Consider the following 15,296-nt stretch of genomic DNA (forward strand, 5'->3'; position numbering starts at 1 on the left):
ACAAATAGCAGCCTTCTCTTGCTGTTTCTGCAGTGACTGGGAGGCTGGAGCAGATCCCTCTGGAGTGCCCTGCCTACCCAAGTCAGTTTATGATCCCATTCTGTAGCTCTAATAAACATAAACAGCTTGTGACTTAAAAAACAAAGTAACAAAATCACGTGCTTTAAAAATGAAAGGAGTATCATCTGGAAGCAACTTTTGTACTTCCAGGAAGGAAAAATCAGCCTTGTCATCAAAGGTTTCAAATGGAAAAGAAAAATATGTGTATGCAGCCTCAGTATGACTTCATCAATATCAAACGTTTTCTAGTTTAATTCTTGTGAAAGCAATACTGCTGCTGCAGCACTACATTAATTCATATTCATATAATTTCATATTGTGTTCTCTGAATCACTGAGAGCAGCTTCTGCAGTTCAGTACCCAGGGATGATAGAAAGTTTGCAGAGACACAGCAGAGCAAAGGCATAGTTTTGCTGTATCATAAAATTAATTGTGTACATTGCAATTGAAGATTATGTCTGGAAGTTAACAGCTGATAAATTGCTCACTCTGCTTTTAAAGGATTGTAGCATTTTTTTCACACAGAAAATATTAGCATTATTGATAAGTTTAATCTGCAGAAAATGTTTTAACTGTGAGCATAGTTCTTAAACTGTGTCAGATGTCTGCTTAGTTTGATGTGCTTTTACAGGGAGTGGTGCAGAACTGTCTTGTCGCATGGCCTGCAGCAACACTGAGAGGGTTGAAGCAACTAAATATCCACATTGCAACCTAGAGTACCTTCATAGCTGCACTTACATCTAGTTGAGGGCAATTCAAGCAATAAACTTTTTCTTCCTTGTTTATTGTGAGAGTTGAACTTGGTAATGTCACTGTTTGCCAGCTGGGAGCAATACACTTTAGGAATTAACCTCAAGATATTCCATGAAAGGAGGCCAAATCCTATTAAACAGTACATCTATGCTTCTCTTAGCTTAAGGTGCAAGGCTTTACTGGGGCTTGTAGATAAAGACTGTTGTAAGTAGTTCAGTTTCTACAATTACAGTTACATCAAAGCAGTAAGCATCTTCTAAAGAACATTATTTAGAAAACAAAGCTTTGGGGATTTCCCCCTTTAGATAGGCAGAAGATGTTAAAAGTTAAAATCTGTCCAAAAGTTGCAACTTCACAGATCTTCAAAGACCAACATGGTCGAAAAAAGAAGTTTTGGCGAAGCTTTACTTGATGCTGGTAGACACCAATTATGTTGGTACTGCAACAATGGTAAAATCAGTCTGTGGTTACTGGCACACAGCAAGAGTAATATGTTACATAAATCACAGATGGTTGAGCTAGAATGTTCCTACAGGGCAATTTACTTCATGAAGGATTAGTGAATTCTAGTTTTAGTTGCTCCAAAATTAATTTAGCAGTTAAGCATTTGCAATTAGAAGTTCAGCCCTGTTCTAGATAGTACTTGGTAGGATTAATTCTTAAGGTATGTCATTTACCAGTAGTATGTTGGGCACCAGAATAATTTAAGAGTGCTTCTTTGTCTGTTATAGTGTTAACTCATGAGAACAAGGGAAGAGGTCAAGTTACTTTGGTATCCAAAACCAAATTTAAGTGTTGTGGCTGGTAGTCTTAACACTTGCAGTCTGTATAATATTAGAAATGGTTTGTAGGGAGTAGAGAGCTTGTAATAAGCCAATGACAGGGGCATTTATTTGGGCCTATATCAACAACATTGGAGATGTCAGAACTCCAAGATTTATTATTATCATTATTATTATTTTTAGTCTAGCTTTAATCAGTGGTTGAGGGAGAAGAGGGAGAGAGTTGGCCTCAGAGCCTTGTAAAAAGCTCTGCAGTCAGTTGGTGCAGTGGTCTGCAGAGGCAGTGCTGGCAGGGAACTTTCAGCTGGTTCGTGTCACAGGTGTTGTCTGGAGCTTGGTTCTGCATTCCCAGCAGAAAGCCTGGTGCTTCTCCTTTCCCCCCAAATGGCAGCAGAGCTGTGATAGCAGTGGGAAGTCTGGGCAACCATACTAAAGCTTAATATTTTCATTACAAAAATACTCAGGCATGTTTTAGAGAGTGATACACCAGTTAAAGCAGCTAGCATGGTTGCCTGTTGCTTCATCTGTTGTCACATGCTTGTTTACAGCTTCAGGGCTTAAAATAAATGTTGTCTTATACCCCTGATGAGTGTCGTCACCTTCCTGCCAGGATGACTTGTTCAGGGATGGAGTGGAGCTGGCTCACTCCAGGAACCTCAGCAGCTCTGTTGTGCACGCTGTGCTCCAGAACCTTTGCCCACGAGTCCTGGAATGGCTTCATGAGTGGTTGCTGTGCTGTTTCTTGTCCTTTACTTGGTATCACTCCAGAAACTTTCAAAGTGAACGTGGCCTTAGAAGGCCACTTTAAAAGGGCCTTATTTTCTGCAAGAATAGAGTTGGACTCAATGATCCTTGGTGGGCACTTTCCAACTCCTGATATCCTGTGATTCTAACATATATGTTATATATACATATGTATATGTATTATTCTAACCTTAAGGTTAGAATAAATGTTGCAATGGATAAATCAGTGTGTATCTACAATTGTTTTCAATGTAGGAGAGAGAAGAGTTGATGCATGACCAAATCCTTGTGCTCTGTATCATAGTGCATCATTTGTGAGTGGGAAAGCTGTACTGCAGTCCCTCCTTAGCTGCTGCAAGAGGTTTCCCATGGGAGTGCTCTGCTCCTTAGCTTTGCCTGCCTTAGACAGCCAGGGTTTTTTAAGTGCCCTGCAGTCTCTTGTTAGAAAACAGCAGCTATGTGTTAGCAGAAAGGGAAAACAGGAGGATTCAACAAGGGGAAATGCAATGCCTTTTCCCCAGACTTGTCCTCTTCTGAAACCCGAGGATGTTCAGTGCCTGTCTCCTGCTGACTCACTGCCTCTCTTGCCTGGCTCTGCAGGCTTGTGAGGCGCTGGAGGCTGCTCAGGCCCCCTGTCAGGAGGGCTGGATAGTATTACAAAATCTCATTTGCCATGAGGTTATGCTTGGAGTAAATCAGCGTGTTACTTTAGCCTTTCACCTCGGAATGTATACATGCCAGAGAGGAGGAGGGGGGCAGCAAAACCCCGGATAGGTCAAAACTAAATTCATTTGGTGACTTCATCTGTCTCTAGCTGGATCCCATCCCTGCTGAAACTCCCAAGCCTGCCCGCAGCGTTTTCTGGACTTAAAAGGTGGAAATGGCAGGAGCCGGGAGCAGCCGGGCTGCCAGAGCTGCTGCAGCGTGGCTGCTGTCCTGCTGGGCTCTCCTCTGACACACTGCCCTGCAGCCCCAGTGCCTAGCTCCCCTGGCTGCTCCTAATCAGGCTTTCTGCTTGTCCTTAGCCCTTCCCACTCACGGGCAGGTATTCCTTGGGGGCTGCTGGGGTGGGTGGCTGTGTCCGCCGTGTTTCGCCTGGAAGTTCACAGGCTGCACTCACATGGGCCAGTGGATTTGGGGACACACTCTCCTCCACTGCTGTCTTCATTTTCCCCTAAGTCTGCCTTTGCTAAAGAAATCTCCTCTCTGAAAGTGAAAATACTCATCCATCAACTCGTGGGAGCGAAATAATAAGTGGTTGCCCTGTTACTTTCAGTGCTTAGGCTAGGAACTGAGGTTTGCTTGCATGGGCTGCCTCTCAAGGCATCCTTTCTTCAGTGGTCAGCACAGATGTTACCTTGCTTTATGGCACATTTTTTAATCTCTTGGAAATCCTTTAGCAATGTCTGCATGTTTTCTTGGTAACCTGTTATTATCCATAAGGGAAAAAATGAAAAGAAGGAGAATTGGAAGTTCGTGCTAGTGTCTGGGTGAATAGAGACTTTGTTTAATAGAAGATTAAAATTTGGTTTATTTATCAGCTTTCTAGAGGTTTTCTCATTACAAAATGGGCATAGACATCTTTGGTTTTCTAAAATGTAGGTGTTTCTAATTGACTTGAGTTTATTGTATGAGTCGGAGAATTATTTTTCTTTGAATCAACCTTTTTTATTTTTTTCCCCCTTCACAATCCCCTTGTCTATTGTGAAAGGTAGACTAGTTGCCAGCGTCTATTGTGAAAATTTGACAGGTTGAATATCTTACTTCAGGGCATCAGAGCAGTGATTCAAGCTTAAGATCTTAGAGTTGAAAGCCTTGGCAGGGGGAGGGTAATAACTGTAAGTAAAGGCAGTGAAGTTTTTTAGCGTTGCAGCTTTGCCACGGTTAGGTTCTTCTCATTCAGTCTACTTCAAAGGATTTTTTTTGTTCATCATTAATAAAATGCCTTCTTAATTTGTAGTCACATTCTTTTTATACTGAAATTTTTGTGTCCTTACACCATGTTAAATAGTGCCTGTCTGTTCAGCAGAAAACATTACTATTGCTTTGTTCAACTGCCCTAAGGTGTGGTTTGAGGGTGCTGTGCACTGCTGTGGTTCATTTCTAACCAGAGTGAATATACCTGGGTGGAAATGGTGGAGGCCAGAGGCTCTGAATTGCTTTCATTTTGTGTAAAGCTATTGATGTCTGCCTTTCTTGAATCTCTGTCCTTTGTCAAGAATGCTTTTTTTAAATTAACGTTTGTTTCCTCATAGAAATTGGTAAGGAACCTTTCAGAGCATGCAAATACTTTCAGCCATAAAGAAGATATTACCTAGTTAGATGTTACTGTTGCATTGTACTTGTGATGGCGAAGGTGAACCCTGAAAAAAAAAGGAATTTTATTGCTGTAGAGACATGACATTGCTGTTTCATTGCCACAGTTTCAATGGCAGCAGGAGTGAGAATGTAGATGGAGAAATAAAGTCTTATGATATGGAAATACAACTGGAAGATTCAAGTGAATGCAGACATGACTGGCAGATGTGAGTCAGTGAATGTGGTTTGTTCTTCTCAGGTGGACCTTTAGGTGCCCTGAAGTCTTCAAAGCGTTAAATTATTGTCCTGGAATTTGAAACTGTTATTTTCATTTTTGTGAGCTGCCCCAGTTTAATAACTGGTTAGTGAACAAATTTCTATTTCTAAATGCTATGCAGTATTCAGTGTAATACATTGCTAGCTATTAGGCCATATCAGAGGGTTTGGCTCTAGTTGTGCATATTATTGGAATACTTCTGGTTGTGTTTTTCACATTTGAGGAAACTGAATATCTGAAAAATAATAAATATTTTTCTGCCTCTCAGATAATATTTTTTTTTGGGGGGGGGGTTAGTTTTCTAAAGCCATATGTAGCACAAATCAGAATTTCCAGGAGCCTTTATAAAAGCTACTCAGATTTGGGTCTAAAGCAGTCCTTTAGACCCATCATAAACATTTATGTAGGTCAGAACATCCCAGCATTGGCAGGAAGCCTCTAATTTAAAAGAAAAATATTCCGTAATCCAATCAGAGTACATCTCTTATTACTCTAATTTCACCTGCATTTAAACAGGGAAGTGCAAGGAGAACAATAGAAAATAATCTTGTCTGTGTTCAGTGATAATCCAGCAATATTCAAGCCATAAAATGTACATGGATTGCCTCAGTTTTGTCTAGACTTTGTAGAGTACTTCACAAATCATTTTAGGTTAAGTCAGATCCATGTGGTAAATGTAAAATGGCATTCAGAAGTGAGTGAGATATACAGAAAATAAAAATACTTTTAACATTTCAGGACTATTTAGTAACATGGGAACAGTGCAAAAGAGATTTGACATTCAGCATTTAAAAACAAGACTTTCTCACAGTATTATAATCACAGGATTCTTTTATTTATTTATTTTTTCCCCATGGCAGTACTTCATTGTGATTAATCTTATCTGATTCAGTTTCTGGCTAGATAGAGCCTTTGTGTTGCTTGGTGCAAATATCACTGCAGTTGCAGCACTCTGATGCCACGGTATTTGCTGCAGAAGTACAGCATAAGTCAAAAGGGGAGAGCAAGAACAGTGCTGTCAGCACTGCACAGGAGCTTTGTGTGTTGATTTTCTGTCTGCAGGACTCCTTTCTGTACAGACAAGCTCGAGCACAACTGGTCTCTAATGGCTGTGGCTGCAGCTGTGTGCAGGGAGTGTTCAAGAAACAGGCAAGGTCCAGCTGCAAATCAGTTGTCATTTCAGGATGGTATAAAAGGATGAATTTTCCTTGTACAGGGATTTATCCAATGAATCTGGCAGGTTTCTTCCTTCAGGGATTTCTTTGTTTTTGCAGTAGCTTTAATCTAGAAAGCCTTTTCACCACCAGCTGCAGCAGTCTCATTCAGCTTCATCTTTGCCTTTCTGCTGTTATATCCTGCTTTAGTAATTTTTGGTGTGAGATCCTTTGTTTTATTGGCAGTATCTTACCAGGTGCCAGCTTCCACAAGGTTCCTCTATAATGTCACACAGACTTTCCACTGCATTTAAAAATTTAATATCTCTTTGTCTCTTTGCACTGCTATTTAATACAAATATGTCTATTTTTAATAAATGAGAGCCAGTGGGCAGAAACTGTAACACATGAGGTTCCACCTGAACACAAGGAAGAAATTCTTTACTGTAAGGGTGAGTGAGCACTGAAACAGGTTCCCCAGAGAAGTTGTAGAGTTTCCTCCTCTGGAGATAATCAAAAGCCATCTGGACACAAGGCTGAGTAATGTGCCCTGCTTGGGCAGGGAGGTTGGACTGCAGGGTCCCTTCCAACCTTTCCTATTCTGCAAAAATATGAAGGCCTTGCAGGTTCAGAGGTGATGGCAAGTGTGGTGAGGTTTTACACTACAAATAGATTCACTGCTGTAATCCTTCTAGTCTTGTCATTATTACTGCTTTGTTGTGATACAGCTTCTGCTGTCAACAACCGTTAGTTTATCCCTGGAAAAATAAAGTAAATGTGCTTCTTGCAAAACTGTCCTTAAAAACAGCTGGATAATACCTTGTAACAACTGCAGTTATCTGTAGCAAGAGCAGTGGAAAATACCCAATATCTCAATGTTCAGTGCTGCATAAAATGCCTTAAAAATTGATAGACTTTTGGGTGTAATATTTACCATCAGGCATGCTGAGCCATTATATTTCTAACTGGGGAAACTGCTTAAGCATGTACATGATTTTCAGCACCTGTCTAATCCTCTGAACTCATGTCTGTGGTGTGTAGCTGTGCATGTGTAAAGTGTTTTTCTGAAATGGCCTAGACTAATATGGGAAGACTCTCCTCAGGCTTGAAGTGAAACAAGGGAGAGTCCTTTGTGCTTAGGCAGTACTGTACCAGCCAGAGGTTTTTAATGTCTCCCTGTGCCCCCTGAAGTGGGAGGTGTGATTGTGCTACCTTCAGTCTGCTTTCAGTTGCTATAGAATCCCCAGGCACCTCTATGGAATTCTGAAGATACCAGGTAGACACTGGTTATCAGGCTTGTGTAAGCTTCATTGCAATCTTATGATTCAGAGCCTTCAGTGTAAACAAGTGAAAGCCTAACAAGTTGAAAATGTAAATAATGTTATTGGAAAAAAGTAATGTATTACAACAAGTAATCAAGTTGTTAGCTACTTGGCTGTTCAGAGTATGGCCTGTGTGTCTCCACCTGTACAGCTGTTCTCTTGCATCAGCTTACACATGTGTTTTGAAGATGGATCACATTTTTCAGAGTACTTCAGCATTTTGGAAACTCAGTCCTGCAGAAAACCCCAGCCCAGCTGTAGATGTTGAGCACAGAGGTTCTTGATTGCTGCTGAGCATGGTAGCTGCACTACATACATCTGCTTGTTCTTTTTTTTTTCCTTCTTTTTTGTTTTGTTTAAGGTCTTTCTATGTGGCAAACAGGATATGTGTGTATCTGAGCACCAAATTAGAACATGCTTACTGTAAAGGAAACCTTTCCCAGCTGAGTTTATTTAGAACGTAACCAGTAGGGGAACAAGAGATGCAAAGAGAGGGTGAACTCTTTCAAGAGAAGCAGCTGTGGAATATTCACATGTATGTCAACAAAACACTTAAGAATGAATGGCAGTGGCATGTTATTGAGTTTTTTAACAGAAATTCTGATTCACTTTGCCTTTGCTTACAACTGTACTCATACACCGTTATGCATGCTTGTGTACAAATCTGAAGCTCTTGTCTTTAATAGCTTGAACTCGTCTCTAATAAATAGTCTGAACTTTTGTTTGACCCTTAGACCATAATAATTAATTCACAGATGTAGCATAAGTTGTATTACAGGTATCCTTCAGGGTAGCATTGTAAAACTCAAGGTTATTCATTTACTCACAGTTTCCTGCAGTAGAATTCCCCACCCCATGCAATGCAGCAGAGGAAGCTGTTTGCTCCCCTGTGGGTTGCAGAAGGATGGGTATTTCTCTTTGCAGTTCTTTGTGGAAAAAGGTGATGAAGGAAGTTCTGCTTCCTTTTTCTGTGTGTGTGTATTTTCTTGATCTTTTTAGCAAAGTGAACTTTCCCTTTTCACTGATGGTAGATGATGGTTTTTTTGTGCTCTGCCTGGCCTCAGAGGCCAATTAAAATCTTCTTGAAGTAGTGGCAATTACAGATCAGAGTAGTTTTATTTCAGATGTTCTCATCTAAATATCTTTAGTTGCTGTAGAATTTAGTGGACTCCTCTGTATTGAACTGTCAATTTATTATTAGGCTCACCAGTAATTCTAAGTGAATATTAAATTCACTATTAAGCTGTTATTTCAACTGATCTTACATACAATATTTAACATGTTAGTTTAATGGTGACAGTAGTACTATCTTTCTGTTAGGTTTTTATCTATATAAAAAGGCTAAAAAAAATAAAACAGATGTGTTTCGAACTTCAGATGCCATTAGTATCAAAGGGGTTGTTTGCCTGCTCAGTGCCTTCCATGCTGATGTTGAAGCTGAGCTTTTATGGTTAGCCATTATGGTGTAGTTTTAAGAGTAAAAGGGCACTCCCTGTTTCTAAAACTTTGTTCCTAGCACTTGATTCAGTCCAAGCACTTAGTGCATGCCAAGAAAGCGACCTTTGCTGACTCTTCCACTGAATACAGGGCTGTGTTCACACAACTGGCTGTGCTGCATGCGAGCCTGCGGTAAGAACGCAGCAGGCTAAGCACGGGCTGATTCCTTCGGTGCTCCAGAGCTGCCTGTACACAGTGGACAGGCAGGCAGCCTGGTTCTGAATGAGTTTCTGGCAGTGGTTGCCTGACTAGTGGAGCACGAATTTTTCAACCCTATTTTCTCTCTCTCTCTCTTTCTTCTTTAATTCCTTATAAAACAAATTTGAGGATTTTATGCCTCGCATTTTAATGTCAGTAGATGGGAACAAACTTGAACAACCTTCTGTTTGTAGATTTGTTTCCTAGAAAATGACCTGTGTTATGAACTTTGTAATCTTGTATTTAAATTTATTCTCTGTGTTATGTACTAATACACTTACATGTTACCAAGTCAAGTTTTGTGCTGGTAGGTTTTTCCCATTTCACAGTTTACCTAGGTTGCCCTACCTAGTTAGCACACAGAACTATGGGTGGAGTTCATCTGCAGTCTTCTCCTTATAGAATTGTCTGTCAGGCTTCAAAGGGCTACATCACTGCAAATTCTCAATGGAAATAGTCCATGCAGACCTTGGATCCTACAGAAGAGATCCTGCTTTCTTGCATCGACTGAGAAAGTTGAGGTTCAAAGCTAAGATGGCAGGACTGGCACCAAAGCTAGACAGATCAGTGTTAGCTGCAGATTGACATGAGATGAAGGTGTGCACTCCCCAGCAAACCAAGAATTATCTTTCAGCTTTGACTCTTTGGTCATTTCTGAGACACTTCACACTTGGATTGCTTCTAGTGGACTTTCTGCAGTCCGTTACTCACAGGAACATTATTTACTCTCTCCATGAACTTGATTCTGCTCTTTGAAACTGCTGATGAGATAAACTTGAGTGTGCTCATGTTTTCTCTTTGCAACATCTTGCAACAGAAAGATGTGACTAGGGTAGGATAACAGGGAGCAAAGTCCAGTAGTATGTGTTTCTAGTCTGTGTACCTGGGAAGATGATAAAAGCTACTTTGAATTGCCAGCTTCCAGGGAGGGACCTTTGCTAACTAGAAGAATCTATCTAAGGTGATGTAGCTGTGAAAACTTCAAGCACAGAGTGCCATTTACCAAGGTCTCAGTGAAATGTTATCTGAACACTGCTTGAAACTGTCTGTTTGAGAAGGACTGCTGGCATGACCATTCAGTGAATGTCTGACTTGATATAAGAGACTTACATTGATTTGTTTAATCTAGACTACCTGGGCATTGGGACCGACACTGAGTGCTGTCTCTAAAGCATTAAGAAATCCACTCTGGGGAAGAAAAAGCAATTAGAGCTGGAGGATAATGTTGGCAGAAGAACAAATGGGTTTAAGCTTAGAGGAAATGTTCCTAATGTTTGAGAAGAATCGGGCTCCACGGCAGTTTTCCAACCACACAGCTGAGGGTGCAAATCTCAGTTGCTTTCAGGATAGATGTTGGTGCACTGATAACATTATTTGATTTAGATTTGAGATTATTTGATATTCACTCTGTGACTGTTAGGAACTGAATTAATGATCCAAAAAGGCCCTGTCCCAGTAAGAAATCAGTAATAGAACAGCTACTTCATCATTTAGAAGTTACCTAAAATTAAGTGTTGGTTTAGGAAGCCTGATCATCCTGCAGTGGCAAAAAACTGGCATATGTTGGATCACTGTATTGATGCAGTGCAATGTGACAAAATCTTGGGTCTCTGATCCTGTCTGTGCATCTTTAGGTCTGAGTCTGGTGTTTTTCCTACCTTATTGGCATGAAGAAGAGTACCATAGGTTTGTATGTTCTTTAAGTTCACAATGACAGCCAGAGAAATATGTTCATAGGTTCCAAGAGGACATTGAGGAGGTTATGTATCATCAAATAATAAAAATTACCCCTTCTTTCTCAATAAACAAAGAGAGGGGTTTGAGTTTTCTTTCTCTCTTTTGAACAGGAAGCATATATTCATTGTGTTTAAAAAACAATTACCAAAATGTCAAAAATATTTTTTGTCTCTCTTTTTTTCCTAGTTGGGGAATGGCGGTCAACGTGTACTCTACCTCTATAACCCAGGAGACTATGAGCAGACATGACATCATTGCATGGGTTAATGATATATTAGCTTTAAACTACACAAAAGTTGAACAACTCTGTTCAGGTAAGAAAGCCCAGTATGCTCTATAAATGTTTATTTTAAAACCACTTTAAAAGTCTGATTTGTTGAAAATAGATAACTTTTAAGTTTGACAGAAACCAGTTACTCTGAAAAAAGAGACTAATGTATGTGCACAGGAAGCATTTTTACATTTGTGTTAATCATGGGAAGATAAGGTACCTTGGGAAAGCATAACAAAGGCAGAGGTGAATGGGACAAATGTAGCAGGAGATACATAGAAGTAATAAAAAGGTTAGCTAAGCAAGCAAAGAATACAGTGATAAGTTTTAGTGTTTTTAAGCCACTGGGGTGGTATCTTTTCAAATGCAGAGTGGATATAACTGAGAAAGAGACAAATAGAGAACCAACACCCTAGATGAACAAAATTCTCCAGCTCCTTTTCCTTCCTGAAAAGATTTCCTTGAGGTTTCTCAAGTCCCTGCTGATGCTTGCAGGAAAAAAGCACAAGAAAAAGACTGAAGAAAAAACATGGATTTGAGGAAATGAGGCTTTAGTTGCTGTGAGGGCTTTAGAACTTTCAAAGTCTGCCTCTTTCTCTTTAAATCTGAGTTACTGTTATAAGTATATTTGGTAATGAGGCCTGAAAAAAGGGTAATAGTTTGAATACTTCAGACATTTTGGTTAATCAGAGTTGCAACCAGAAGATGGGTGTTAAACAACAGGGTCTGTAACTAGATGATGGCTAGAAATGACACGGAAAAAGGCTGATGTTTCACTGTGAATATACATGCCCCTGGGGAATGATTTCTTTCTGATTTCCACCTGTGATTTTTAAATTTGAAGATGCTTGGTGGAGGAGGAATTTGTTTGTGGTGGAGGAGATCTAACTTAGATTGCTACTTCCAGACAACTAACATGCTGGGACTATCTTACGAAGGTATCATATTATCTTATGAAGACAGTGCTCAAAGCACATGGAAGAGGAACCACATGACCAGACTTCAGCTATTTCTTGGTCTAAACAAAATGAATTAATGGAGTCTTATATTCATATATTTGATTTTGCCTATCATTCTGGGTAAATTTTTTGTCTCAGAGATGTTCCCTGAAAGATGGAAGTTATCCTTTCAGGCTGATTGTCTTCAAAATTAAAAAAAAACCAATTTTCAGCTGCAGAAGTAGAGTACCATACTTGCAGCCTTGCACAACAACCATAAAAATGAGGTTGAAAAAGTGCAGGATAAAGTCAATGTAAGCAACTGATATAATCTGAACAATTAAAGACCTAGACCATGGGAAATTATTTTTTTAACTGGTATTAAACTTGAAATTGAAGTGTTATCTCTAGCTGTTGTTATATTTACATGTCAGGAAGTTAGCCTAAGTATTTTATTTCAGTATATATAAAGGCAGAATTCACACAGGGAGTAGCTATAGATAGATACAGATAGATACATGCATGCACACACTGAAGGAGATAAAAACATAGAAGGAAATGGACGTTTGCATCCCAAAATACCCAAAGTTTGCTATTGTTTGAAACAGGAAGCATAGTAGACAAGTTATTGACTTGTTCCTATGTAGCTATTTAAATGCTTATAAATAGTTGAAAGGAAGCTTTTGAAGTGAGTTCTCAATCAAGTTAAATGTGTGTGGGCTTACACAAAAAAACCCACCCAGCAAAAAACCAGCTAAGCCATAAAAAACTTCACGAAAACCGTTTCTGAAAACAGGGAAGAGGTGATTGAAGAAAATATTGACTAAGCAGAATAAAATGAGTTAAAGTTATGTAAGAAGATCAGATAGAGAGACTTCAGCTGTGTGGGGCAAGAAGGGGGAAAAGCATGGAAATTGTCACAAATCCACTGTCCCATTTCATTACACAGCTTCTTATACAACTTTTTCTGTGACCTACAGAGAGGATTTTGGGACACACCTCAAGGGAAGAACTGAAAAAAGGTCAACTCATTGCAGCTCTTACTCCATTCTGTATAAAATTAAATCTTTTTTTCCTTTAGAATTTCCTGGATTGTATTGATTGTTATTGCTACCTGATGCTTCTACATTCTTGTCTTTATGAGTGAAAGCTGTTAATTTGAATTTCCCCATTTGGTTTGGTAGTCAAACTTGATGCTTACACATTCCTGTTTTTACATTCATGTACTTTACAATCCAGAAGGGGCTTTAGTAGCTTCTTATCTAAAGAAGCATTCTAGCACAGTACTTCCTGTGTTCAGGAGGACTTTACTCTCCAAACTGATGAATGTAGACACTGATAGATTTTTGCAGACACTAGAGCATAGTAATCTTAATATGTTCTTCCCATTTGAGATTGTGTAGTCCATTTCTCATGTGCAGAGCATCCATGTGTAGGGGTTGAAGACAGATGGACAAGCAGGTTTGGGAATCTTTCTGCATTTAATATAGTTTACTGTGTAAACTCAACACAATTTATTAAATGTACATATATTTTATTTAGCCTATTTCTAGCATAGCTTTTAAGAGCAATACTAAGGGAACAATAGCACAAATGATGAGCCAACAAGCAGGCAGAGCACCAGCAAGCAAGCATGGTATGGACTGCAGTTTGAGAATGGCCAGTCTAACTCATTCATTCTGGCATTCCTTGGCTGATGTCCCTTGAACCATTGGCAGCTTTCGTGCAGATTAATGCTTGTTTCCATAAAATATGAGCATTTCTCCAGGACTTCAAAGGGAAGGAATATGTGGGAAACTCTTTACAGCTATGAAGCATTTCACAGCATTAACAAGGATCTGCAGAGCAGCCGTAACTGAATTTTTATAATCTACTGTAAAATTGTGCGGACATTTTCTTCTTTTTTAGAAAAAAAGCATTAACATTAGTCATGCTGTTTTATGACTATTCAGTTCTTGCTCATTTTTGTTAATAAGGAGCAATCAAAATGCCAGGAAAAGCTAAATGTGAGGCCAAAAAATGTGGGAGAGAGAAAGCAGGGGGGATGTTATATCTGAATTAAAAGCTCAAAGGAGTTACTTTTAGGAGGTAAGAGCAACCTAGATATGGCATATGCTGGTGTTCAGCACCTGGCTGAGAGGCCTCACGGGTGCCCACGTTTTGCAGCCAACCCAGCAATAATTTTTGACATTCAGAGCTTAAACAAGAAGGAATAATGTGACATTCTGCCTTTACTAAAGGCTTTATTCAGAACATATCTGAAGCTTAACATGACAGTAGTTACAATGACAGAAAAAGCAATCCGACCTCCTTTTCCTCATTGCTGTGGAGAAGTAGCTTTGATAATACACATACTCTAGCAATACCAGCCTGTTTCTCAGTTTCCACTTAGAGGAACAGAGCTTCTAGGATGAGGAGCAGCAAAGGAAGAGGTTGGCTTAGTCATAAAGTATTTCTATTCTTTGGGAGTCTTAGATGTGGTTTTTGTCTCTGCTAAGTAGGCCGAGCAAAGTGCAGTGTCCCCTGAGCTTTCTGAATGCCTGCTGTGGTAGTGATGTGCCAAGGAGCCAGATTATGGATGGGTGCAGCCCTGGAGAGTCTTGCTTCAGTCTGCAGCTCCTCTGGTAATTTAGTTTTGACAACTGAACAGGGAAAATCTCTCCAAGCATCTCAATACAATTCTTTTTGCTTTAGACCTGTGTCATATTGTCAGTCTTTGGACTCTGGGTTTGATTTCTTGCAAAATTGTTTTACCTGAACATGAAATTTATAAACCATGGTTTTAATAGAAGGCACAGTACATTCCCTTTAGATTGGCTTTAGAGAGAGCATTTCATTTGATACATGAATTAAATATTATAGAGAACAATTGAGAGGATATAATGTCGTAGGATCCCATGTGCAAAACCCATAGGTTTGGGGAACAAGAGTTTCATATGAAGTATGACATTGGTTGTTTCTTAAGAGTCATGCTGTTTTTTAAGGAATACACAGTGGTTTCTTAGAAAGAATTCTGACTAAGCAGCTTATAGCTGAATTTTCTTTAGTAAGGCTGTTTTTCATCTCTAAGGAATACCAAGTGTATGTGTTGCAGGGCTTTTCATGACTGTTAGAGTGTTACATGAGAGTATATTCAAAATAAGAGTCAGGCAGGCGATTATAGAAGGCTTGAATATGAATTAAAAAGAAATAACACCATGTCTACAAGCTGTATAATGTCAAGGAAATGGTAAATGGATAGAAAGGAAAATGTGGTCTGGAGCCA

At 39.5% G+C, this 15,296-nt stretch overlaps 1 protein-coding gene across 3 annotated transcripts in view; it reads left to right on the forward strand.

Annotated features, from left to right (window-relative positions):
- The window catches only part of MAPRE2 (microtubule associated protein RP/EB family member 2), a 57,567-nt gene that overhangs the window by 8,926 nt on the left and 33,345 nt on the right, over positions 1-15,296 (forward strand). For 2 of the 3 annotated variants that reach the window (XM_066562959.1, XM_066562969.1), the window contains exon 2: positions 11,009-11,136. The exons of the other annotated variant lie outside the window; for it this stretch is intronic. In XM_066562959.1, coding sequence (XP_066419056.1) covers positions 11,009-11,136 — 128 coding nt within the window. The remainder of the gene's footprint in view (positions 1-11,008; positions 11,137-15,296) is intronic. 3 annotated transcript variants of the gene reach the window in all.

Source organism: Molothrus aeneus, chromosome 1, assembly GCF_037042795.1.
Source record: "Molothrus aeneus isolate 106 chromosome 1, BPBGC_Maene_1.0, whole genome shotgun sequence".
Lineage (NCBI taxonomy): Eukaryota > Metazoa > Chordata > Aves > Passeriformes > Icteridae > Molothrus > Molothrus aeneus.